At 52.1% G+C, this 27,575-nt stretch overlaps 1 protein-coding gene across 1 annotated transcript; it reads left to right on the forward strand.

Moving 5' to 3' along the window:
• Nucleotides 1-14,198: 14,198 nt before the first annotated feature.
• On the forward strand, nt 14,199-22,361 carry PROX2 (prospero homeobox 2). The gene is made up of 3 exons (XM_055133413.1): nt 14,199-15,173; nt 19,481-19,675; nt 21,405-22,361. Exons 1-3 carry the CDS (start codon nt 14,505-14,507, stop codon nt 21,588-21,590), a joined length of 1,050 nt encoding a protein of 349 aa, XP_054989388.1. The 5' UTR covers nt 14,199-14,504; the 3' UTR covers nt 21,591-22,361.
• Nucleotides 22,362-27,575: the final 5,214 nt, after the last annotated feature.

The raw sequence follows: 27,575 nt of genomic DNA on the forward strand, positions 1-27,575 counted from the left end.
GACTAGGTATATAACAGCCTTGCATTTAGAGGGCATTGGGGTTGGAGGGGGAAATGGAGAGTGTCACCAGGAACGAGTGGGCCTCTTGGAATTGCTTGCTTTTGTTGGTTTCCTCCTTTAAGAGGGTGGGGGGAGGGGCTGGAGCAATAGCACTCTGGGTAGGGCTTTTGCCCTGCACGCGGCCTATCGGGGATTCCCAGCATCCCATATGTTCCCGAGGGTAGTTCCTGAGTGCAGAGCCAGGAATAACCCCTATGCATTGCCAGGTGTGACCCAAAAAGAAAAAAAAAAAAAAGAGGGTGGGAGGAATGGAGCATAAGGACACAGAGGGACCAAAGATGGCTTACAAGGACACAGAGGGACCAAACATGGCTCTCAGTCCTGACCCAGCCCAACAACCATCTCTCCCTGGGAAGCACCACCGGGTGTGGCCTCAAATAAACAATAAAGCAACAAAACACCACATTGGATCACAATGTTTGCATTTAAAAATACTGTATCAGGGGCCAGGGCGGTCCTACAGCAGGTGGGGCCTTTACATTGCACTCAGCTGACCCGGGTTCAATTGGAGACACATGGCATTAGTCCCCCGAGCCTATCAGGAGTGATTTCTAAACACAGCTGAGTTTGATCCCAAAATCAAAATAAAGCCAAACAAAAATAGATATCATAATTTAGAAGATAGATAGCATCTTAACCATTTGTTTTAAGTTAAAAAGTTCTAAAAATGTCCACATTTTCACATTCCCTTAGATATATTTCTCCAATATGGAGTAAAATTAGACCTCATACTAACTTGATTAATATAGCCAAAAAAAAAAAGACGAATTCTACGAGGAAACAGTGGAACAGCCGCCAGGCCCAGCGCCCACGGCCCCTGTCAGGCAAAGCTGGAGTCTGGGCTGTGGGTTTCCTTAGCTGAGTCATTTTGCCTGACCCTCGGGCCTTTAAGCTGCCGTTACTCAGCCAGCATTTCTTCCACCGGCCTTCTGGAGGGCTGGGCCAGCCCTAACCAGACACCAAGGAAACACCCTGGCCTGGGGCTGCCCATGATCTAAACTCAACACTGCATCTGGGTTACTTTTTTTTCCCCATTTTTGGACCACACCCAGCAGATGCTCAGGGGTTACTCCTGGCTGCACTCAGGGATCACGTGTGTGTGTGCGTGTGTGTGTGTGTGTGGGTGTGTGTGTGTGTTGTATTTCTCCATGTCTGTGTGTATGTGCATGTGCATAAAGCAAGAAAGGTTTTGTTGAAACATTTAGAAAGCTGTGAGAGGAGAGAAAGGGAGAAGAGCGTGTTCAGGAGAGAACACAGGCTTCTCTGGAGCGGGAACAGGCAAGCAGAGAAACACTGAGACAAGCATGCGAGATGCATGTCCAAGGGAGAAGGCGGGCTCGGCAAGAAAGCCCATTTGGGTTATTCCCCAACCACCCTAGGCTCTCCCCACTTTCTTAACCCACTGACTCCAGGAGCAAAGAGCCTTGTGATATGCAAATCTAATGCAATCACACCCCTGCCGTAAAGTCTTTCCAGCCTCCTCCCAGTCTTCAGATAAAGCCTAACCTCTGAAACTTGCCCTGGCACTGATTACCTGGTCCTGACACCCCCCCTCCCCCACCACTCTACCCCTCCCCACATCCCCATTCCTCAGGTGAGCTCCAATCACCCCCTCCCCGGTCCATCCCCAAAGTGCTCCTTTTCTCCTTGACAACTTGGAGTTTTTTGTTTGTTTCTTTGTTTGGGGGGTTGGGTTTTTTTTTTCTTTTTGGGTCACAGCCTGCAATACTCAGGAGTTACTACTGGTTCTCCCTCAGGGATCACTTCCGGAAGGCTTGGGGATGAGATGCCTTGGATTGAACCTGGAGTCGCCCTACCCATGGTACTATTACTCTAGCCTTTTGACAACTTTGTGCAGCTATCTATCCCTAACTCCTGTCTGCCTAAGAACTGATCATCATCCTCTAAATCTCATTTTCAGTCCCTCGCTAACCCCCAGACACCTTTCTATGCTTCCAGGGCTGTCTCCCTTGGCGTCTGCTGGGCTTGTGCGCACTTGTTTATTGTCTTCTGGGCGGATCTGCAGTCACACTTGATGTTCCATTGCCCCAATGCCCTCCACAAAATGCAGTGTCTGCTACTCTGTGGTACTCAGTAAGCAGAGGATAAAGGTTAGCGTGGATTTGCTTTAGGTTCATATATGAGCCTCCGTTGAGTCCAAAGTACATTCACAATGAACTTGCCCTTTTGTTTGTGGCTCCCAGGCCATGGAATTATGCATTAGAACCTACTGGGTAGTTATGAATAGACATGTGTAAACTTGGGTCTCTAGCACGGTTCAAAAGAGAAAGCAGGGGCTACAGCAATAGCACGGTGGGTAGGGCGTTTGCCTTGCACGCAGCCAACCTGGGTTCGATTACCATCATCCCATATGGTCCCCTGAGCACCACCAGGAGTAATTCCCAAGTGCAGACCAGGAGTAACACCCATGCATTGCTAGGTATGACCCAAAACGCGAAAAAAAAAAGTGAGAGAGAAAGCAAATTTTTTAACATTTTTTTTTCTTTTTGGGTCACACCTGGCGATGCACAGGGGTTACTCCTGGCTCATGCACTCAGGAATCACTCCTGGCGGTGCTCAGGGGACCATATGGGATGCTGGGAATCGAACCCGGGTCGACCGGGTGCAAGGCAAACGCCCTACCCGCAGTGCTATCGCTCCAGCCCTGTTATCCTTTTTTTTTTTTTTTTTAACATTTTTACTCTAGGGCTGAAGAGATATAGTACAAGAGGTGAGGCCTTTTTCTTGCATGTAGCCAAATCCTGGTACCTGAATCCCACCAGGAATGACCTCCAGAGTTAGGAATAAGCTGGATATGACCCAAACTAAATTAAATAAATAGGGAGCATGTCCTTATATATTCCTTTTGTGTTATTCCTGATACCTCAATTCTGTCTGTTTCTAGGTAGCTCTCTATTCACCTGTAACAGCACGCTCATGAACTCACAATGAAAAATCTCGATATTGTCTGACCTAGTTTGAAACACAATATACATAGAATCACAGTTGCCCATATCATTCTAGAACTTGTCTCAGTCACTCAATGTGGTATTCTGGATTGTCCCTGCCGTGCTGAATTGTCATTCATTAGTTTTCCTGATTAATACTATAACACTGACGACACTTCCCAAATGGAAGGAGGGGAAGCCGGCAAGAAGGGAAAGGGTGTGGACAGGTTTGATGAGTTCCCCTAGTTCTTCCAGAGGCCAGGGATTGGGGCTGGAGCAATAGCACAGCGAGTGAGGCTCTCGCCTTGCACGCAACCAGTCAGGGTTCAACCCCCAGCACCCCATAAGTCTCCCAAGCCTGCCAGAAGTAAATCTTGAGCAATCCCGGATAAGGTCCCCCAAACAAACAAGCAAGCAAAGACCCAGAGGTCAGGACTTTGCATCCAGCCAACAGCCTCTCTCACAGTGCTCAGACCTTTGCATCCCCCTCTTTAGGGAGTAGGGGGCTGGGAAAAGACCCCTCCTTGGGGAGGTCGCCCTGCAGGATTCGGAAGCAAAGGTCAGAAGTAAGCTCCCGCTGGGGATCAGGGACAAGGGAGAGACCGGGTAGGAAGCTCAGGCCTCACCTTTCAGGGGCTCTGGGGATCCTCAGGCAAGGACAGAAGAGATGGCATTTCAGGAAGGTCCTCTCTGGCTGGCTTTTCTGGGCATCTGGTGGGGAGGGTGGGGGCAGCCAACCAGCTTCGGCCTCTATCTGCATATTCATCAGCTCCACACAGTTGGCTGTCCCCAGTGCTGGTGGCTGCAGCAGGGCTGGCCTGTCTTCTCATGCCTGACACCCACCAAGAAGGAGGAGACAGCGAGGGCCAGAGGCTTCCCCCAGCCAGCTACGGCCACCAGACCTCTTGAGGAGGAAGCAGGAAAACCAGAATCACTTCCTGGCCTGGTGAGGGCTGGGCTGTTCCAGCTCCCACCTGGGCCCTGGCCCCTAGCAGACGGAGCCCCTGAAAGCAGCTTCTCTGTGAGTTCCTCCATCCCCTTCTCCGTGAGTACCCCATCCCTGTCTCTGTGAGTACCCCCATCCCCTTCCCCGTGAGTACCCCCATCCCCTTCCCCATGAGTACCCCCATCCCTGTCTCCATGAGTACCCCCATCCCTGTCTCCGTGAATACCCCCATCCCCTTCCCCATGAGTACCCCCATCCCCTTCTCCGTGAGTACCCCATCCTCTTCTCCGTGAGTACCTTCATCCCCTTCCCCATGAGTACCCCCATCCCCTTCCCCGTGAGTACCCCCATCCCTGTCTCCGTGAGTACCCCCATCCCTGTCTCTGTGAGTACTCCCTACCCCTTCTCCGTGAGTACCCCCATCCCCTTTTCCGTGAGTACCCCCATCCCCTTCCCTGTGAGTACCCCCATCCCCTTCCCCATGAGTACCCCCATCCCCTTCCCCATGAGTACCCCCATCCCCTTCCCCGTGAGTACCCCCATCCCCTTCTCCGTGAGTACCTCCACCCCCTGCTGTGATAGGAACACCTGGTTATTGATGAGGGAATGTTTATTAGGAACCTTTTCAATGCTGTGTAAAGTGCTGAGACCAGCACGACCCCCTCTGTGCCCACCCCATCCCCTCAACCATTTTCATGGTGTGGCTGACTTTTCTGCCTCTGTTCCTGCTGGCTGAAAGGACATCATGGGCTAAGACGTGGAAACATTTCCCTTCTAATACGCCAGTCCTTCAGACCCTGTTCTGTGTCACTAGAGACCTTTGGTTTGGGGAGGGAGGTTGGGTTCACCCTGGCTCTGTGCCCCGGGGGCTCTGGGGGGCCAGGGCTCTCCTAGGCAGTCCTTGCTGCAGCCCTCAGAACCACCTCCCGGCCCTGGACCCCTCTGAGGCTCTTCTTTTGTTGAGTTCTAACACTGTCTTGCATAAAGGGGTGATTCTCATTAACTCATTCCCTTTTATTTGTATTATTTATTTATTTTTGCTGATTGGGGGCATACCTGGCAGTGACAAGGGCTTGCTTGGGGCCTTGTGCTTAGGAATCGCTCCTGACGGGGCCCAGGGCTCGGGAGACCTTATGGGGTGCCGGGGATCGAACACCAGCTGGCAGCACCGGCTGCTTTAACTCTCGGGCTGCCCTGCCCCGCCATCCCCTTTTAGAAAAGGCAGAAAGTCTGACTGGGGGCATAACCGGCCAGCGGTAGGGCGATAGCCTCGGAACTCCCAGGTGGGCCCCTGTCTCTGCCACATGCAGGAGCCCTCAGTGTGGCCAAGGTCCTCACCCAAGACCACGCTGAGATGCCACAGCCACTGCGTGGCCTTGGGCTGGTCACTTCACCTCTCTGGGCCTGGCTCACAGACCCAAGGTTCTCTAACTTGGATCTGTGATATTTTCAGCAAAAGCCAGGTGAAGAGCTTTATCGACAGAGCAAAACAGTTTTGAATTTCTTTCGTTTTTGTTTTTGGGTCGCAAAGAGTGAATCTGAGTGCAGAGCCAGGAGTAAACCCTTAGCACTGCTGAGTGGTCACACAAAACAAAACAAAACAAAACAAAATCACAGGGGCTGGAGCAATAGCACAGCGGGTGGGGCGTTTGCCTTGCACGCGGCCGACCCGGGTTCGAATCCCAGCATCCCATATGGTCCCCTGAGCACCGCCAGGGGTGATTCCTGAGTGCATGAGCCAGGAGTGACCCCTGTGCATCGCCGGGTGTGACCCAAAAAGCAAAAAACAAAAACAAAAACAAAGAATCACACCACCAACAACAAAATAGAGAACAGTTGGTTGAGTTTCATGGGGAGTTTTTGACTTGAGAGCCACACCCAGTGGTGCTCAGAGTCTGCATCCAGCTCTTTATGTGGGGGTCACTGCCACGGTGCTCAGGGGACCATGCAGTACTGGAACTCAGACCCAAGCCTCTTACGAGCAGAGCGTGTACTCTAGTCCATTTAAGACTTTCTTTGGCGGGGGGCGAGGGGTGGTGGTGGTGGGTGGGGCATACCTGGCAATGCTCAGGGCTTACTTCTAGCTTTGTACTCAGGGATTACTCCTGGCAGTGCTCAGGGAACCATATGTGGTGCCAGGGATCAAGACCAGGGTCAGCTGCATGCAAGGCAAGCACCTTATTCACTGTACTGTCTCTTTGGTCTGACTTTTTTTTCCCCTACAAAATAAAAATGATGGTAGATGGTAGTCTATGCTATACTTATTTTGTGCCCTTCCACTGCAAATCAGATGTCAGCAACCCTCAACTCACTCATTTGGTTTTTTTGTTATTATTATTTTTTTTGTTAGTATTATTTTTAAGGGCTGGAGCGATAGCACAGCAGTTGGGCATTTGCCTTTCACGCGGCCGACCTGTGTTCAATTCCTCTGCCCTTCTCGAAGAGCCTGGCAAGCTATTGAGAGTATGGAGCCCACACGGCAGAGCCTGGCAAGCTACCCGTTGCTTATTGAATATGCCAAAAACAGTAACAATAAGTCTCTCAATGAGAGACGTTACTGGTGCCCGCTTGAACAAATCAATGAGCAACAGGATGACAGTGACAGATTTTTTTTTTTCTTTTTGGGTCACACCCGGCAATGCACAGGGGTCACTCCTGGCTCATGCACTCAGGAATCACCCCTGGCGGTGCTCAGGGGACCATATGGGATGCTGGGATTCGAACCCGGGTCGGCCGCGTGCAAGGCAAACGCCCTACCCGCTGTGCTATCGCTCCAGCCCCGACAGATTATTTTTAAAATGTTTACAATTAAAACCTGAAAGTCTAGAACTACCCACCGTGTTGGTGATCCCTCAGCCCCATCCGAAGTTTGTTTCCTGCCTGTGGTCTCCTGGGCCTGCCTTCAGAGGGAGAGGGGAAGAAAACTTTAAGAAGGGCTGTGATCAGTTCTGGGGTGCAGCCACTTGGCATGGGATTCTCATCATACCCCTAGAAGGTTCCTAATGGGGTTAGCGATTTTGTTTTTGATTTTGTTTTTATTTGGTGGCCACACGTGGCAGCACTCAGGGCTCACTCCTGGCTCTGCATTCAGGGATCACGCCTGGCAGGCTTAGGGACCATGCAAGTTGGCAGGGATCGAACCTGGGTCAGCTACGTGCAAGGTAAGAGCCCCACCAGCTGTACTCTCTCTCTCTCTCTGGACTGAGCAGCTCCGTTTGCTAGGAAAAGGGACTGGGAGTGAGGGACTGTGAGTGAAAGTGAATGTCAGCAGGTCACATTAGAGCAGTGAGCTGGATCCAGGTCCAGGTCCTGGTGGATTCTCTCAGGGGCCGCAGTGATGCCGACCAGCAGGGCATCACTGTGTTGGTGGGTCTCTGCCTGCCTGCCTGTCTGGCTTTACCCAGAGCCCTGTGGCCCGGGGCCATCAGTTTCAATCCCCTCTCCCCGTTTCCAGCACGGGCCAGTGCAGAGGGAGAGCTGCTCGGGCTGGCTGCCCACAGCCACGGGGAGATGAAGATGCGGAAGCCGCAGAGCCCCAGCTCCGACATGAGCTGTGCATGCACAAGACTTAGACAAGAATCAAAATGCCGTGGACCTGGAACATGACACTAACCTGAACGAATCTTCCGTTGGCTGCTCATGTTTGCTGAGCTCGGGTGGGAGGCTCGACAGGAAGGAAGGAAGGAAGGAAGGAAGGAAGGAAGGAAGGAAGGAAGGAAGGAAGGAAGGAAGGAAGGAAGGAAGGAAGGAAGGAAGGAAGGAAGGAAGGAAGGAAGGAAGGAAGGAAGGAAGGAAGGAAGGAAGGAAGGAAGGAAGGAAGGAAGGAAGGAAGGAAGAGCTCTCATTATAACACACCAGGAAGGAGCTAGAAGGAAGGAAGGAAGGAAGGAAGGAAGGAAGGAAGGAAGGAAGGAAGGAAGGAAGGAAGGAAGGAAGGAAGGAAGGAAGGAAGGAGGGAGGGAAGGAAGGAAGGAAGAGCTCTCATTATAACACACCAGGAAGGAGCTAATTTGTGGACCCTTCATTTTAAAGGTTCTCCAGGAAGAGAAAGTAGTAGGCTGAGAGACTAACAGGTTACTAGAGAGCATCCTTTTACCACCACCCAGAAGATACTTTGGAATGCAAAATAGCAGCAATTAAGTAACAAGCAGAAGTGACTCCAAAACATTGGTGGGAGGCTTTTCTCCCAAGGTGGCTGTGTGCAGTACTACCGTTCCCTCGCCACTAGTCAGAGCCCTATGACCCAACTCCGGCTCAGTCTGCTTTTATTGCTCCTCAAACCAGTAACTATGCTGCCAAGAGGATGCTCAAGAGTCCTTGGGTCTTCCACAGTCCATGGAACCTCTGCCTTTCAGCTGCACTAGCATCCAACCAGATTAGTCAGAAGCACACTTCTAAGCCCATCCCCAGAGAAAGAGGGCTCCAAGATCGCCTCCGTTATACGCTAAACACCTGGCTCAGCACTTGACACGGGCTGAAGCTCTAGGGTCCTTGCACATAATAAATGACCATCAAGGGTCGAGTGGAGTCAGAACAAAAAGGTATTTGTGGGGCCAGAGTGATAATCCAGAGCAGGTAAGGCACTTGCCTTGCATGGAGGAGATCTGGGTTGGATCCCTGACCCCTAGAAATGCGTAAGGTTCTCCAAGGTCCTGCCAGGAGTAAGCCCTGAGCACAACTAGGTGTGGCCCCCAAACCAAAAAATAAAATTAAAAAAAAAGTGTTTGCATAGAACACTTTAATGTTTGAATATTTGGATTATGGGGCTGGAGAGAGAGTATAGTGGATAAAGTGTTTGCCTTGCACACAGCTGACCTGGGTTCTATCCCAGATATCCTCTATGATCCCCCGCCAGGAGAGATCCCTGAGCAAAGATCCAGAAATAACCCCTTAAGCTTTCCTGGGTGTGGCCCAACTGCCCCCAAAAAAAAAAGAAGAAGAAGAAGAAGAAATGTGGAATTGTGTGATTGCTTGAAACTCAGTGGGGACCCTTAGATTCTGTGACATCATGACATCAACAGACAATAGGCAGTCTGGGGCAAGGCACTCCTCCCAAATATTTCTTCATGCAGACAGTGGGTCTATGAGTTTATTTATTAGGCAGAGTCCAACTACTGCCTTTAGAAAATAAACAAACAAAATCCCACAAAAATAAACACGAAGTTTCCCCCTACAAAAACCTGGCAGCAAATGTAGCAAGGAAATAACTGTAGAGCTGGAGAAACTCGCCTGAGACAGGTAAGCATGGTCTCTGGGGCTTTGCCTGGGCCATTTTCTTTTAATTGACTGATCTAGTTGTTGATTTTTTTTGTTTTTGTTTGGTTGGTGGGTTTTCTCTGTCTTTGGGTTCTGCGCACACAACACATCCATCGGTGTTCTGGGCTTACTCCTAGTTGTCCAATCAAGGATCACCCCTGGCGGTGCTCGGGGACCCTATAGGATGCCAGGGATTGAACCTGGGTCAGCCTTGTGCAAGGCAAGTGCCATCCCTGCTGTCCTGTCACTCCAGCTGCCTGGCTTTTCTTTTAGAATACCTGGCGATGCTCAGGGGCTACTCTCTGCTCTGTACTTGGAACTTGTTCCTGGCGGAGCTTGGGGGACGAAGCAGGCTCTCTCTTGCCTGGTGCATTTTCTCCAAGTTCTCCCCGTAACTCACCTTGCTTTGTTGACTGAGCATCGGTGTCTGACTGGCCGGTGGCAAAAGTACTTGCTGTCCCCTGAAAAGTGGCCATATCACCACCTGGGCGCTGCTGGTCTCACCTCACCTCCACAGACCCTGAAGGAATTGTCTCCCGGGACAGGGTTTTGGGGGAGCTCCAGACAGATCCTGGGGAAACCGGGAGAAGGGCTCCCATGTTGGGGTGATCTTCGAAGTTGCTGATGAGACACATCTTTCCAGCTCACGCTTATGACTTCAACCATTTTGGTTGCAAAGAGCAATGAAAGAATTGTATCTAGCTTTCACTGGAAAAACAACCGCAATAATCAACCGCTATGTCATTGGATACTTTGTACCCATGAAATCCTACCTAACTGGACTAATCTCAGAAATCCTGTCTTCTGTGTTGATTACTTTGTTTGGGGGCCATACCCAGCAGTGCTCAGGAGCTTCTCCAAGCTCTGTGCTTGGGGGTCACTCTTTTTTTTTTTTTGCTTTTTTTTTGGGGGGGTCACACCCAGCGATGCTCAGGGGTTACTCCTGGCTTTGCACTCAGGAATTACTCCTGGCAGTGCTTGGGGGATCATATGGGATGCCGGGGATCGAACCCAGGTCGGCTGCGTGCAAGGCAAACGCCCTACCCACTGTGCTATCGCTCTGGCCCTTGGGGGTCACTCTTGATGGTGCTGATAGACCATAGGGTGCCGGGGATTGAACCCAGGTCTCCTGCATGCACAGCTGGAACTGTCACCCTCATCTTTGAGCTGTTAGCTTTCTTGGTGAGGCGTCTGATTTCTGAAGCCTGAGGACATGTATCTATGTGTCAATCTGAGAGAACTTAAGCTTCACTTACTGGTTTTTAAGAGGCTTTACTTTTTAGAGCAGTTCTAGCTTTACAAGGAAACTGAATAGCAGAGAAATCTCCCACATCCTTGTCCCTTTGGGCACAGCCTCCCCACATAAGTGCCTATTTTTAGTTATCAAAGGCGTTTTTGAATGACCAAAGTGAAAACACCCCTTGAAAATGAAGAAAAGTGAAAAGAATAAGAAGGGACTGAGAGATAGTACAGCAGGTAGGGTGTTTGCCTTGCACGCAACTGATCTAGGTTTGATCCCCGGCATCCTGTATGTTCCCCAGAGCCCTGCCCAGAGTGATTTATGAGCACAGAGCCAGTAGTAAGCCCCAAGCATCGATGTTTATGGCCCACAAACATAAGAAGAAATAGATTTAAAAATTACCCTGGGGACTGGAGCAATAGCAAAGCGGGTAGGGCGTTTGCCTTGCACGCGGCCGACCCAGGTTTGATTCCCAGCATCCCATATGGTCCCCTGAGCACCACAAGGAGTAATTCCTGAGTGCAGAGCCAGGAGTAACCCCTGTGCATCGCCGGGTGTGACCCAAAAAGAAAAAAAAATTACCCTGGTTCTCTCACCCACAAACAACTCTTGCTAACATTTTGCTATAATTTTTCTTTCTTAATATATAATTTTCTCTTAACCACTTATTAAAAAGTAGTTTTCTGGGGGCCGGAGCGATAGTACAGCGGGTAGGGCATTTGTCTTGCACGCGGCAGACCCGGGTTCGATCCCCGGCATCCCATATGGTCCCTGAGCACCGCCAGGAGTAATTCCTGAGTGCAGAGCCAGGAGTAACCCCTGTGCATTGCCGGTGTGACCCAAAAAGCAAAAAAAAAAAAAAAAAGTAGTTTTCCATAAATTCCTCTTAAACATGATTTTTAAATAAATGGCTGTACAATATAACATCCCCCGGATGATACCCACTTCATAATTTTTTTTAATCAATGTTTACTCTTTTTTGTTTGTTTTGTTTTGGGGCCCTCCCCAGCAATACTGACAGGTTACTCGTTGCACCGTAATCAGGAATCACTCCTGGCGGGGTTGGAAGACCTTATGGGATGCTGAGAATTGAACCCCAGTTGGCTGTGTGCAAGGCAAGTGTCTTACTTGCCATATTCTCTCTCTGTTCCCCACAAAGTCTACTCTTATAAATAACACTCTTTGGGTGGCGATTTTGTGCCACCCACAGCAGTGCTCAGGAGCTATCCCTGGCTCTGTGCTCAGGAGTAACCCCTGACCATGCTCAGGGACCGTATGTAGTTAGTTGGCCTGGCTCCAAGGACCTGCTCTCACTCTCCATGGTCTCTGCTGCTCTAGTTGTGATAACACAGGAATGAAGGAAATCAGCTGGGTCAGAGAGCTCAATGGGCTGTAGTACAGAGCATGCTTTTCCTGCAGGAGGCCTAGGTTCTGTGTCTGATGACACATGATGCCCTGAGTACTGTGGAAGCAACCCACAAGCACAGAGCAGAGCAGAGCCCCTTGAATACCACCAGGAGTCACCCCCAAACAAAAACCATCAGCCAAGAAAGGGAATTTATTAACCACATGATGCTATATTCCTACCGAGGAACCTGATTCCACTGCGTAACTGCAGATTAGTATGCACTGACAGGAGGAGAAACAAGAAAAGCTATAAAACAATATACCTTAAGTTCCATTTCAAAAAAAATCATTGAATCAGGCTGGGGACACAATTCAAAAGGCAGAACATATGACGGGCACATGTGAGGCCCTGAGTTTGATCCTTGGCAGGCACTAGGAGACATGGGCTGTCTTCCCCCAGTATCACTGGTATGGACTCTTTAAAACTATGTTTTGAGGGACTGGAGCAATAATACAGCGGGGAGGGCATTTGCCTTGCATGAGGCTGATCTGGGTTTGATCCCAGCATCCCATTTGGTTCCCCGAGTACTGCCAAGAGTGATTCTTGAGTGCAGAGCTAGGAGTCACCCCTGAGCATCACCGGGTGTGGCCCCCAAAACAAAATCCCCCCAAAATAATATTTTGAGGGCTGGAGAGAGAGCACAGGAGCAAAGGAACTTGCCCTGTCCATGGCTGGTCCCGGTACTATCCCTCGCACCTCATATGGTCCCCCAAGCACCACCAGGCATGATCCTGCACAGAACCAGGAGTATGCCCTGAGCACTGCAAGCTGTGGCCCAACCTCTCAGTGTGCCTCCCCCACAAAATTAAGTTTTTCTTGGTCCTCGTGCCACACCAGACAATGCGCAGGGGTTAACTCCCAGCACACTTGGGGCTGTAAGCAGTGCTGGGCTTTCTGCATATAAAATACAAGCTCCAACCCTTTGAGACATCACCCTGGCCTCAAATTTAAACAATTTATGTAACTATGGAAATTTATCTGCACAGAAACAAAAAGGCTTGGAAAAAATGACGAATGCCAATATGTTAACTGATTTTTTTTTTTTTCCTCTGGGCGGCAACATTCTTGGGAGTCTGTCTTTGCCTTTGAATAACCCCCTAAATGGTGGTGGGGAGGAATGACCCTACCTTGCTTTAATCATTTAAGGAAAGTGGCGGAGTCCATGTGTCTGGGAGGGGGGCAGTGAATGCTATTTTCCACATTGTGAGCGTTGCCACATCTAGGATGACTGTGGAAGCCCGTGAGTTCATTTCTAAACCCAGCCCTGCCGCTGCCAGCCACACCCAGAGGCTTCCTGTGGCTCCTCGAAGAGGCCGTTTCCTCCAGGGGTTAGGAGTGGGCAGTGCCGCTCGGGCCGTAGACTAGGTCTGAGCTCTCTCCAGCCCCCGCAGCACTAGGTCTGCCCCCAGGACATTCCGGGACCACCGCTCCCTTGAGCCACTGAGTCTGTCTCTGAGCCGAGCAGTTGTGCTCTCTGGAGCACAGACAGAAAGCTTCAGTGGCCTAAAGGGAGACCCAGCAGAGTCAGAGGTTCCAGAAGCACCTTCCTATCTCCTCCCCTCCCCCCTGCCCACCTCCTCTTCTCTCTCTCTCTCTCCCCCTCCATTCCTATCCATCTACTTCTCAATCTATCATGTCTCTTTCTTGAATTTTTTTTTTGGGGGGAGGAGTTGCTTGGGGGGCCTGGAGCACTTCCTGGTAACCTTACCAGGGGGGTTCAAAGCTCTGGTCTGAGGACGCGGAGTTGCTTGGTCTTGGGGTGCTGAGAGCCCTCTGTCCTGACTTTGTTTCCCAAAGGAGCTAGGTCAGTGTCTCCCAAAGTGGGCGGGTGATGCAGCCCCTCTAGGGCCCCGGAATGGATGGAAAGAGAAGAAAGCCCAGGTGCACCTGGAGGGGCACTTTCACTCATTCTGACCCCACCCTCACATCGCCTGGTATAGCCCTGAGGTCCCCAGCGCCACTGGCCCGAGGACTGAACCATCTGGGTCGGTTTGTCTGAGACTCACCAGGAGCGAGCCCTACCTGGGCCCCCTGAACACCGTTTGGGAGGTTCCCCTCTCCCCAAGTACAGACTCCAGCCTGGGGGTGTGGATTAGTGATAGAAAACATGCAAGGCCCTGGGTGAGACCCCAGCACTGTGTGCTTCCCCTTCTCCAAGTTCCCAAGCACCTCTAGGAGTGAGCACTGCTGGGGAGTACCGATCACTGCCAGGAGTGCCCCCTCCCCCCTCCACAAGGAATTCATGCCCGTCCTAGGTCTCCTCAACCCAATACTGCTTTCTCTTTTTTCCCTGATTTTTCTCTTTCTTCCTTTAAAATTTTTTTTTTTTTTTTTTTTTGTTTTTTAGACCACATTTGACTGTGCTACGGTTATTTCTGGCTCTGTGGCCAGGCATGACCCCTAGCGGTGCTTGGAGGAATCACACGTGGTGCCTGGGATAGAAGCAGGGTTGGTGTCAGACAAGTGCCCTATCCCAAACCTGCATTTATTTGCAAAGCAGCGCCCAAGTCATCCCACCTATTATTTCCTGATTTCGAAGTCTGTCCAGGAGACTCGCAAAACCTCTCTCTGTAGACACTGCTTTCACCTAAGGACAGAGGGGAAATCCCAGCCCGCTCTGGGTGTGCCCACACCTGGAGCCCAGGCATGGAGCCCGACGCCGGCTTGCACTCTCCTCCCTTGACCGAACCCTGCATGGAAGTTGGAGGGAGCCCACAGGGCAGAGACCCGCCCATCCCCCGGAGCCAGGGCCCCAGCTCCAGCCTCGCCGACCCGGACCGGTTTGGGGATGAGCACATCCAGGCCAAGAGGGCGAGAGTGGAGACCATTGTCCGAGGGATGGGCCTCCCTGCCAGCCCTTTGGGGTCAAGCAGCAACCCGGCCACCGGCGCTGGCCCGTGCTGCGTGGAGAAGGTCCGGGAGCGGAAGAGGAAGCAGAGTGTCCCCACGCAGCAAGGCCATCTGCAGCCAGGCCCTGCGGGGGGCCGGGGCAGCAGGAAGAGGGGCTCTCGGGTGAGGGAAGAACTGCAGCTGCTGAAGCAGCAGCTGAGGCTCGTGCAGGAGCGCCTCCTGCCGGCGGCCCAGCCCATCGGGCCCATGAATGGCTGCGGGACACGGCCCTGGACTCAGGGCGACAGTCGCTGGCAGGGTTTGAGCAAGAACCTCTCTAGGGCTGAAGAACGTGGAGCCTGTGAGCTGGGTGCCCAGGCCGAGGAGGCCAGGCTCCTGCCCCCCGGAGCACAGGCCCTGCTGGCGATCCTGCGCAAAGAACTGAGCAGCGCCATGTCCCAGGCCGTGGACTCTGTGCTACAGAAGGTGCTGCTGGACCCAGCGGGCCACCTGGCTCGGCTGAGCGCGAGTTCCCAGGGGCTGGGGCCAGAGGATGCCGGCCAGCTCTCCCCTGCAGAGCGGGGAGTCAGCAAAGACCCCCTTCCTCTGGCTGCCTGGCCCAGGAGGTCCCCGCCACCAGCTGGGCGCCCCCTGGGAGACTTCTCCCTGGCCAAGCCTCTAGATGCTCGGAGAATGATCCCCAGCCTGTATCAGGCTTCCCCGGGAAGCCGGCCCTTGGCCGTGCCTATGCACGTCCAGGAAAACCAGTTTATTCGCCAGTTACTCGGGCCCCGAACCAAGGGCCCCTGGAGCGGTGGCGTCCCCCAGGACTCCGCCCCCCAAAGTCATGCCTGCTCAGAGCCGGCCCTGCGGCCTTGGGGGGCACTCCGGCTGCGGCACCCCCTGTCTCTCACGACGCCCCCCGTGTTGGAAGGACTGCCCCTTCTCTCCTCCGTGAAAATGGAGGCGGGAGGTCTGCAGGCTGCTGCAGAGGCTCCTCCTTTTCTTCCGGTCCACATATCCTTTCTGCGTGGCTGCGGTTCTCTGTGGCGGCCCAGAGAGTAGGCACTCCAGCGGATGAGGGCGCAGGCCCCCCCCCCCCACCCCGCACCGGCCTGGCCCCGGGGCACGGCTGTATTCCTGTGGCCAGTCCCATGCCTTGCCTGAGGTGCCCAGGGGCTCGGTTCTTAAGAGTGGGGGGACCCCACTCGGGTCTTGACAGAGGCTGGTGCAGCTTATTCATCCCTTTGGGACACATGAGAGTCTACCACCATGGGAGGAGGGCGCAGTTCTTCAGGTCTGAAAGGGCTGTAGACGGGAATGGACAGGATGAACCTCCCTGGGAGGAAGAACTCCGGAACTTCGTGGTCCATTGCTCACGTACCCAAGTGGCGGGAGTGATGGGAGGCGGGAGCCCTCCCACCTCTCGGCTCCTCCAAGTCCAGATCATTCATTGGGGATGGGGGTGAGGGGTCTGAGGGTCAGAAACCCCTGGGGAAGTCGAACAGGGCAGGGAGTGTTTCTCTGAGACCAGACCAGAGATTCTGGCAGGACAAGAGCCTTGGGTAAAGGAACTGTTTCTAAGCAGCAATTGAGGGGACAGGAGGGGACAGATGCTGGGGAGAGCTGTGGTGGTTAGGTAAGGGGCTGGTATTTGGAGGAGGCGGGAGCCCCCCGGGAGGACTGAGGGACCCAGGCTGGGCTGCAGGCTTTTGGATGTGTCACCTTATTGTTCCAATCTTACAGTGGAGGCTCAAGTGCACTTTTTCCCCATTTAGGATAAATTTCCAGGGGTTGGGGTTGGGGAAGCCAATTTTTTTTTCCCCCCAGAAAGGGGGCAGGTCAAGTAAGCTTGGCCTAAGAGAGGGAGGTTGCTCCAAAACCCTGTTCCAGCGAGCATCTCCAATTCCTGAGAACATATTTGGGATCACGCTCTTTCAGCTCGTGTTACGTCCCTGGGACACTCTAAAGGCGGAGGTGTCTGTGGATTTCAGGGTCAGGCGTGGATAGAGGTGTCCCCAGGCTGGCAGGACTGGGTGGCGCTTGTCCACAGCACGCCAGGACTGGTACTGCTCATCTTAAAACCTAAGAAACAGTGCCCCCTACTGGCCGCAGGTGTGAAGTTCGCAACCCCCTCCAAAGCTTGAGCATCCTCTTGCGTGCAAAATCTCCCGGCTGGCAGCAACAGCAAAGCCACCGCTCAGAGCGCCTCCCCAGCCACCACCACCTCTTCTGGTGGTAGTGAAGCTTCTCAGAGGTATAGGGACAGCAGCATGGATGCACTTTCTTGGCACGTGACGATGAAAGGCTAGTGGGTGAGGGCCCCCAGTGAAGGCTGACCTCGCAATAAAGCCAGGCTGCGGCAGAAGAATGAAACAACTCAGCCCCCAAAAGGGTCTCCCCTCTACTTGCTTGGAGAGAGGCCAGAAGCTATTTCCCGGGAGCCCTGTGGAAGTCAGCGGGGCTATCCAGTGAGTCCTGGTTATTCTGTGCCTCTTGCAAGGCTCCTACGGAGAACGCTTCCTTCCGGTTGCTCTGCTCTAAGGCTGACGGATGTTCCCAGAGTGAGGAACAAGCTGGAGAGGCACTTCCGTATCTGCGCGTGGATGAAGGTCACGCACCCAGCCTCCAACAGGCATTTATTGAGCACCTATAGCGTCCTCAGCACTAGGGCGGGCACATGGCAAATGAAGACGAAAAGCAAGCCCCTGTCCTCCAGAAAGTCAGTCTAGCTGGGGTGACGAACACACAGTCGAGATTCCGGTAAAAGCCACGGCTACCACAGGGGGTTGGGCCAAGAAGCTTTGGCAGCAGGAGGCCAGGGAGGCCTCCCCAAGGAGAGAGGAGCAAGCCTGATCTGGGGAGGGAAGAGGGGGGAGATCCGTCTGGTAGAGGAGATGCAGGTGTGGCCCCGTAGGGGAGCTCCTCGAGCACTGCAGAGAGGGGAGGGGACGGTATCGGCCTCACAGCAAAGGCCAGGGACCTCCTCCCCATTCACAGACGAGGAACCAGGCAGAAGAGCAGAGTTCCTCTTCCCTCCCTACTCAGAGAGCACAGAGCACCATAACGGGTGTTTGCTCTCCTAGATGCCATGGGGTCTCCACACAGCAGACGTTTAAGTCCCAAAACTTGACCGTACACTGGCGATATCCGCATCTAGGAGGGAAAACTCTTACCTGGTCAGATCTGCTACAGACAGAAATGGAGCCGTTACATGGGGCGGGGGTGGGGGCTGGGGGGGGGAGAGGAGGGAAAGAAAAGCTTAGGTGGGGCCAGAGGGATAGCACAGCATGTAGGGCATTTGCCTGGCACACGGCCAACTTGGGTTCTATCCACCCTAGATGGTCCCCGAACCCACCAGGACTGATCCCCGAACGCAGAGCCAGGCATAAGCCCTGAGCACTGCCAGGTATGGGCCAAAACAAACACCCCCCCCAGATGTCCCCCAAAACATGGAAGGGCCACTGTCCACTTGAATAAGGTGGAGTTATCTGGCAAACTAGCATGTATTTCCCTTGACGCCGGGTTACATCCAGGAGGGCCTGAACCCTGGTCACCTGAAGAAAGCCAAACTCATGTTTTTCTTCACGCGCTATCCCAGTTCCAACCTCCTGAAGACTTACTTCCCTGACGTTCAGGTAAGGATGTCCACGAGTCAGCCTGGTGCGAGGCGGGTCCCACCGCGCATGCGCGCTCTTCCCCAGCATGTGGCCTCGGCGCAGAGCCCCTCCTGGGCGGGGGCTCTGCCAGTGCCCGTGACGACCCTGCGGCCGCTGGAGTTCAGGCTTTCAGCTGGAGAGGCGCCCCTGCAGCACGGGGCCAGGTGCAAGGCAGGGAGAGGGGGGGCCCAAGGGCGGGGGAAGGAACACGGAAAAGCTCGAACAAGCCTCAAGTTTACAGTCATTTACTTGATCAGAATTTGTTTCTGTTTGGGGGCCCACACCCACTGGTGCTGAGGACTTGCTCCTGGCTCAGGGATCACTCCTCTTGGGCTTCGAGGGACCTCATGGGGTGCTGGGGATCGGACCTGAGCTAGCCACGTGCAAGGCAAACGCCACCCCCGCTGAACTATCCCTCGCCCCCGCTGTGGCTTCTTTAGTTGTTTTTGGTTTTTTTTTGGGGGGGAGGGGTCACACTCAGCGATGTTCAGGGGTTATTCTTGGCTCTGTACTCAGGAATTACTCCTGGCAGTGCTCGGTGGACCATATGGGATGCTGGGGATTGAACTCGGGTTGGCCGTGTGCAAGGGAAAGACCCCACCCCAAAGTACTATCACTGTGGCTTCTTTATTTTTTGCTTTTTGGGTCACATCCGGCGATGCTCAGGGGTTACTCCTGGCTAAGGAATTACTCATGGCGGTGCTCCGGGGACCATATGGGATGCTGGGATTCGAACCTGGGTCAGCCACGTGCAAGGCAAACCCGCTGTGCTATTACTCCAGACCCCAATTTTTTTTTTTTTTTACTTTTTGGTGGGGAGGGGATTTGTGGGGCAGGGCTTGAGCCACACCCAGCAATGCTCAGGGTAAGTTATTCCTGGCTCTGCACTCAGGAACTACCGCCGGTACTCAGGGAACCGTATGAAGTGCCTGGGATCGAACTCAGGTCAGCTTCCTGCAGGCAAGGGCCCGTCCCACTGTGCTATCACTCCAGCCCTTACTGTGGCTTCTTTAAAGGAAGCCCTTTTGTACACTGGGTGAAGCTGCTCTTACTTATCCTGCTGCTGAGCTGGGCGCTGACGGTTCACAGCACCTCATGGCAAACGTCTGACTGAGGGATCCCCTGTTTGTACAGTTCAACCGCTGCATTACCTCCCAGATGATCAAGTGGTTCAGCAATTTCCGTGAGTTTTATTACATCCAAATGGAGAAATCTGCTCGACAAGCAATCTCGGATGGTGTCACAAATGCCCAGACGTTGGTGGTTCTCCGAGACTCGGATTTGTTCCGAACTCTGAATATGCACTATAACAAGGGGAATGACTTTGAGGTAAGCGCACCCTTGGCCTGTCTGACTGGGGCTTTCGGATCTGGTCCTCTTCTATATGTGTCCTTATGCCTGAGACAGGCATGGTGGCTTGGGGCCGGCCTGCAGGCCATCACAAAGGCCACCATCTCAGCAGCTCCAGAGTCAGACTCCTTCCTGAAACTCAAGCTGGGGTCTGCCAGGTGTGCGGCCACTGAGACTGGTTAAGTCAAGGTCACGTTACTGTTGGCCTATTTGCCTCGGTGCCAGGAGGTCCATGACTCAATTCTGGGCTCCGCCATCACACCTTGTCTTGGCCAGGGTTTCCTTTACAACAGTATCTGTCTTGAATTTTTTTTGTAAGGAGAAGACACCTGACAGTGCTCAAGGCTTACTCCTTCCTGGCCCTGTGCTCAGGGAACCACATATGGTGCTGTAGATGGAACCCGGGTCAGGCCCTGTAAGGTCACGTGTATCTTAGCCACTGTACTAGCTCTCAGGTCTTCCCCTCACTGGGTTCTGACTTTTTTTTTGGGGGGGTCACACCTGGAGATGCACAGGGGTTACTACTGGCTCGTACACTCAGGAATTACTCCTCCTAGTGGTGCTTGGGGGAACCATATGGGATGCTGGGAATCGAACCCGGGTCAAATGTGTGCAAGGTAAACACCCTACCCACTGTGCTATTGCTCCAGCCCCAGGTTCTTACTTTTTCTTTTTTTAATTTTTGGGTCACACCTGGCGATGCACAGGGGTTATTCCTGGCTCATGCACTCAGGAATTACTCCTGGTGGTGCTTGGGGGACCATATGGGATGCTGGGAATTGAACTCAGGTCGGCTGCGTTCAAGGCAAATGCCCTACCCGCTGTGCTATTGCTCCAGCCCCATGGGGTTCTTACATTTTATTCTCACGAGCACAGCTTCATTTGTGGGTCTTCAGGACAGATCATCTCTGATGCTTTCATCTTACTGAGTCAACAATGCTCGTGTTCTCCCGTCTGTGGGAGGCTCTCTGTGGAAGGCACCCAGGTTGCAGCTGGAGGGCAAGTCTGTGTGAGGGTCACTGGTGAGAACCCTTGTTCTCTAGGGTGGGGTTTGCCTCTTGTTCCACAGTGCCAGGCAGTTGCCCACCACACTCTCTTCCTCTTGCCCGTCACTTGATTGGTGACCAATACTCCCGAGAATGGGAAAAACTGCGGGCACCTCAGTGCCAGCAGAGGTCTGGAAGTACGCCTGTGGGCAGAGGGGCTCCACTTCCTCTCCAAGGCTAGGGGGGCGGGCTGCCCGACCGTAGCTGCTCTCTGCCAGTAGGCAGTGCCCAGCAGGCGGTGCCCAGACTATGCTGCAGCTGGGGGACTATGCCTCTATGGGGTACTGGGACATATACGTGAACCCTCCTCCCTGCCATTCCACTGAGTCCTCGAATCCAGCCCCCAAGGTGGTGAGATGCGGGGCACCTTTCCATGTTAGACACCCAGGGGAAGAACAGAAACAGTGAGTGACGTCGGCTCCTTCCACGAGGGGACGTTCTTGCCGGGCTTTCAGCCAGGGCTGGCTCATCAGTGCCGTCATTTTCCAGTTGCTTTCCGATGGGGGCGCCGGGTTGGAGAGCGGCACCTCTGGGGGCCAGCTAGTGCCGCTTCCTCCGTGGGGGGGGGGTGTGGTGGCAGACACCACCCCCGGCGGGTCTGGATGCTGGTTCCCCCCCCATCTCAGGGCTTCTTTCTCCTGGGGGTATCGTGGGGGATGCAGGTCCCGGAAGGCTTCCTGGAAATGGCCAGCTTGACGCTACAGGAGTTCTTCAAGGCTGTCTCCACGGGGAAAGACGCCGATCCTTCCTGGAAGAAACCCATTTACAAAATCATTTCGAAACTGGACAGTGACATCCCGGAGATTTTCAAGTCTTCTAACTACCCCCAGGAGCTGTTTCGAAATTAAGATCCCACCAAGTGACATGGGACTGGCCAGGGTTCCCCTAGTTTGTCTTAAAGGGGAGTCAGAAAAACGGAAGTCAGCTTAAAAAAAGCATCATGTGACATCTCTCCCCCCCCCGCCCCCATGCACTCACACACGCTCACACACACCTCAGGTACTTGCACCATTTCTGATCATTTATTCCCTTTTCTAGAATCATCAGAGATTTGACCTATGCATGCATCAACCGTGTGTATGGGCGTGTTGGTGGCGAGTGTAGAAGGAACTCAAGGGCTGAGAATCAGACTTAAATGTTCATGCCACTGTTTCCAGAGTCCCGACCCCGGGAATCTGCAGCTCTGTGTGTCCGGATAATGAGGTGGCGCATATTACAAGATGATGTGGGTCTGGAGAGCTAGGACAGGGGCTCAGGCGTTTGCCTCACATGCAGTCCCCTGGGCTGAGTCCCTGGTTTGATCCTCGGAACTGCACACTCCCCCGAGCATCACACGGAGCCCTGAGCACCACTGGGTGTGGCTCCTCCCAAAACAAAACAAACAAAAAGACCTTCAGCATCTGTGAAATGACTCATAACACAAATATTATCTCCCACATCCCTCCTTGACTTTCAGGTAAGGTGATAGCATTTGGGTTTTTCAGAAATTGCTATTTTCTATCATCCCCTATTTACCTAGTCCCACCAATCCGCTAGAGACTTTTATTTTTTATTATCATTATTATTTTTTTGCTTTTTGGGTCACACCCAGCGATGCTCAGGGGTCACTCCTGGCTCTGTACTCAGGAATTACCCCTGGCCGTGCTCAGGGGACCATATGGGATGCTGGGAATTGAACCTGGGTCGGCCGTGTGCAAGGCAAATGCCCTACCCGCTGTGCTATCACTCCAGCCCCAGCTACTGCTAGATACTTTTAAATACGTTTTTTTGAAAATAAAAAATTTGAAGCACCATGATAAATACATTAAGCTAACTCTAAATATGTACATTATTATTTTTATTTTCAGAAAAAAAAACACAACAAAAGTTTTAGAACTGTCAGGTGACTCTCTCAAGGTTCGGCTGGGTAGGGTGCTGGGGCTGGTAGGCTGGTTAGCAGCTGGAGAGGACTGAGGCCTGCTGACGCCAGAGGGTATGTGGGAACCACCTCATGCTGCCCTCCAGGGGCTCAGCACTGTGACAACCCACCCCGTGACAACCGTGCCTCGCAGTTCATTACCCAGACTATTTGCCGGAACGGACTGTTCCAGCAAACCCAACACAAACACGTTGCAGCAGCTGAGTGCTTGTTCATCCCCGTTGTCTGCCAGAGGAGTCTACTGGCTGGACAAACCAACAGCCCCTTGCTGCCCAGTGCAGCCAGTGCCCCAACCTCCTATGCAGAAGAAACGGAACTTCAGACCCTGATGGCTTTCAAAAGGGCCTGAGGAGACTATATGGTTCGCCGGGGAGGCGGAAGCTGAGGCCCGGAGAGCAGGAATGGCCTGAGACAGAATCACACACGGGAACGGACATTCTCCTGCTATATCTTGGAAGCTCATCAAGCCATCACAGGGGAAGGAATTCTGAATCCAGTTCCCCCCACACACACTGAGCCTGCATCTGCGCATGACGGCAAGAAACCTGTGCAGCTGAGGTCAGAGTCATCTTTATCAGTACTGCCAAAGAGTGCCAAGTTGAAGTGGGCTGGGGGGCGGGATGGGGACAGGGGAGGATGGGGGTGGGGGATCCACGTTCCACAGTCTGGGCTCTGTCCTTCTTACAAAGGGTTACCTGTGGCTCCACTTACCTACGTTTTTCCTTCCGACTAAGAGTTTCCATGTTCCATATTCAATAGTCCCACTTGTACTATTTTTTTTTTTAAATGAGAACTGGGTCAGATCAGATAAAATATCTAAAGTATTACTAGTTGTACCCACACCAAAAAGTATGACAGATGATTTTTGTTTGTTTTTGCCCCACTCTGCAGTTCTCAGGTCTTACTCCTGTGGACCTCCCGGTACCACAGACGGGGCTGGGGACTGGACCCAGGCCGGCTGTGTGCAAGGCAAGCACCCTGCTTGCTGTACTATCTCCCCGGCCCAGATGACTTTCCTGTGAACGTTTTATTGTATCTTTCTCCATTGCTCTGATTTTGGGGACTCCTGGGGGTAGGTCCCAGGGCCTTATACATATGAGGTGTGTGTCCTTCCATCTGAGCTACATTTCGACCTCTTTCTTCTTTAATTTCAAACACTTCAGAGGAAAAAACAAACGCACCCTGTCCAAACCAATCTTTTCAGTTTTTGGTTTTGGGTCACAACTGGTAGTATGTAGGGATCGCTCCTAGTGATGCTCAGGGGGACCATGTACTGGCACTGCTGGGGATCAAACTCGGCTCCGCTCTTAGGAATTTTTAAAATTTTGACCATACTTAATGCTCAGAGCGTCTGTGCGCAGAGATGGCTCTGGCTGGTGCTGCAGTAGCTGGAACTGAACCAAGGTCAAAGCCATGCAGTGCTGGAATGGAACCAAGGTCGGGTGCATCGAGGCAGGCACCTTAAATGCTCTTCTATTTCTCTGGCCCCTTAATATTATTTTTTATTATTATTATTTGTTGTTGGGACTACTCCCTGTGATGCTCAGGGATTATTCCTGGCTCTGGACCCGGAATTACTTCTGGTGGGGTCAGGGGACCACAATGAATACCAGGAATTGAACTGGGGTCAGCCGTGTGCAAGGCAAGCATGCTACCTGCTGTACTATCTGTCCACTCACTCTTAATGTTATTTTTGTGTCCTTCAATACATCCAAGTACACTCAGATGATCTCTACGCTATTTCTTCCAACAGTGTTCCCTTTGCAGAAAGGAAGAAATCTTCCACATCGAAGCTGTGCTTTTTGTTTGGCTTGAGGGTCACACCTGGTGGCACTCAGGGCTTACTCCTCGCTCTGTGCTAAAGGATCACTCCTGGTGCGGACTGGGGGACCGTATGCAGTGCCTGGGATTGAACCTGGGTCAACCAAATGCAAGGCAAGTGCCCTACTCACTCTACTATCTCTCTGGCCCCAAATCAAAGTTCTTTAAGTAGGCAAGCTCGGAGTACAGAGAACAAAGGCAATACAATCTCTGTATCTGGAGACAGCAAAAACCCACCATCCAGAGTAACACTGCTTAGCTATTTAAGACATTCATGGGAAACAATTACAAGTTCACATGATTATCCAATACAGAACAGCTGTCTTATGTTCCAAACCTGAAATTCATTAGTGTGGGCTTTAAAGACGGAGCCAAGCCACCTCCAGGGCAGTGAACCCTGTCCCAGGGACCAACCAGATGAAATGTGCAAGTTGAAATTAAAAACATTTGTGTACTGCAGCTTTTCCAGGAAGCGTTCGCTAACCATGGAGCTAAACACAGAAGAATGTATAAATACGTGAGCGCTGCCAAAAGAAGAATTCTATTCTTCTGTTTCTCCCAAGTATCTTTCTGTTGGGAGCAACATTCCCAGTGTGTAAGCTGAGCTGGTTATTATGCTGTTCAAGCTGTCATGATGTTGCCAAAGGTCTGGTCAGTCTTTCCACTAAGGTATATCTGTGCACTGTTTTCTCCGAAATGAGGCATGTTCAGAATCCCATCAAACACTGCCCAACCCTGCGGTGACAGACAGGAGAGCCTGGACTGTGCCTCAGGTTGCACCGATGATGCATGAACACTTAATTACTGGGAATGATAGTACAGCAGGTAGGGCTTTATTTGCCTTGCACGTGGCTAACCTGGGTTCGATCCCTGGCATCCCATATGTCCCCTTAGTACTGCCAGGAGTAATTCTTGAGTGCAAAGCCAGGAGTAACTGTTGAGCATTGCCGGGTGTGACCCAAAAAGCCAAAAATAAAATTCTCTTTTAGATACTCAATTACTGATTAAAAGCAGTTCACTGGTGTTCCATGCAGAAAAAAAATGGTTCATGAGGAACCTTCATTTAAAACATAATTTCAGGGCCGGAGCGATAGCACAGCGGGTAGGGCGTTTGCCTTGCACGCAGCCGACCCGGGTTCGATCCCCAGCATCCCATATGGTCCCCCAAGCACAGCCAGGAGTAACCCCTGAGCATCGCTGGGTGTGACCCAAAAAGCAAAAAAAAAAAAACCAAAAAAAACAAAAAAAACATAATTTCATAGCGCCTGCACAGTTCTAAACTGGATTCATACAATGAAGAAGCAAAAGGCATCTCCCCGGCATACTGAACCGTTTCCACTGGAGAGAAAGCACAGATGGCACTTGACTGAAGCCCTGATCTCCAGGCCCGTCACTTTCTGCAAGCCCGCTGGTCCACTTGTAAATAGTATCATTGTTTCATGACAAAACACAATCTTCAGAAAAAAATAATTTAGTACAAGACTTTCCTAACATGACTTTATACACCATTAGAATCCTGCCTTACAGGCCTCAGAGACAGTACAGAAGTTAAGGCACTTACCGAGCCTGCAGCCCAGCCTGCTTGATCCCGAACACGACATATGGTACCCCGAGTACAGCCAGGAGTGATGCTTGAACACAGAGCCGAGAAAAGTTCGGAGCATCATGGGGTGGGTCCCTGCCTATCCCCCCCAAACACTTTTTCTTAGTGCCAGGAATTGAACCCTGGGCTCCATCGGACTCCATGCACATAAGCTTGCGCTAACCACTGCGCTATATCCTCAGGCCCTAATGCTTTTCCTTCTGGAAGGAAGTCTCCCAAGCAGGACTAGGAGCCCTCAGGGCGCAACCCCCTGAAGGATGGGGCGCCCTTGCAGGTCATACAAGAGCTTCAGCACTCTGAACCCCTGACCTGGCCCCATGATGCTCTTCCTCCGACTCTGACCCTTTGCTCTGTAGAGCAGATCAAAGTCTGATGACACATGCATTCAAAACAGGACAGAAACTTAAAAGAATACTTTGATGATTCTATACAAACTGGGTTAGGCGTTTACATAGATATTCCATAGTGTAAGAACATGTAGTAAAGTTATGGTAGAAAAGTGATCATGAACACATGAGTGAAAACTAAGCTATAGTTTCATGACTGCACATTTGAATTTAAAAGGTATTAAGAACCCTGAGCACCACTGGGTGTGGCCCCCAAATCAAAACAAATAAATACATCTGTTTAGGGGCTGGAGTAACAGTACAGCAGGTACAGTGCTTACCTTGTATGATCAATCTGGGTTTGATCCCTGACACCCCATATGGTCCCCCAAATACTGCCAGGAGTGATCTCTGGGTGTATAGCCAGAAGAAATCCCTGAGAATGCTGGGTGTGGCCCAAACAACAACAAAAAAACCAAAAATAAATAAAAAAATAAAAAGTGTTAAAAAAATTCTGAGCTACTTCTGAGTTTGATACTTTGTTTCGGGGCGCGTCCTGGGTTGCCCTGGGGCTGTTCCTGGGCTGTGCAATGCCAGCAACAGAACCATTTCCTTGCATGCAATGGGCTTGATGCCTTGGGGAAAATATAAGCCCCTTTTGGCAGGGTCGGAGTGGATATTTGGGTCACACCCAGCACTGCTCAGAGCCTATTACTGGCTGTGTGTTCAGGGGTCACTCCTAGAAGTGCTGGGGGTACCATATGCAGTGCTAAAGATTCAAACTGGGGGCTGGAACGATAGTACAGCAGGTAGGGCCTTTGCCTTGCACATGACCGTTCAATCCCCGGTATCCCATGTGGTCCCCCAGGCACCGTCAGGAGTAACTCCTAAGTGCAGAGCCAGGAGTAATCCCTGAGCATCGCTGGGTGTGACCCAAAAAGAAAAAAAAAATGATCAAATGATACATAAGCACCTTAACCCCTGTACTACCTCCCTGGAATTTAAAAATATTCTTGGGTGGGCTAGCAAGATGGTTCACCAGACTGGAGCCCGGGCTTTCTATACAGGAGGCCCAGGTTCAGTTATCAGCACCACATGGGTCCCTGAGCTGGGAGTGATCCCCAAGCACCCTCCCCCGGCCAAAGAAAAAATACCCCAGAGATAT

Source organism: Sorex araneus, chromosome 3 (genome assembly GCF_027595985.1).
Source record: "Sorex araneus isolate mSorAra2 chromosome 3, mSorAra2.pri, whole genome shotgun sequence".
Taxonomy (NCBI): domain Eukaryota; kingdom Metazoa; phylum Chordata; class Mammalia; order Eulipotyphla; family Soricidae; genus Sorex; species Sorex araneus.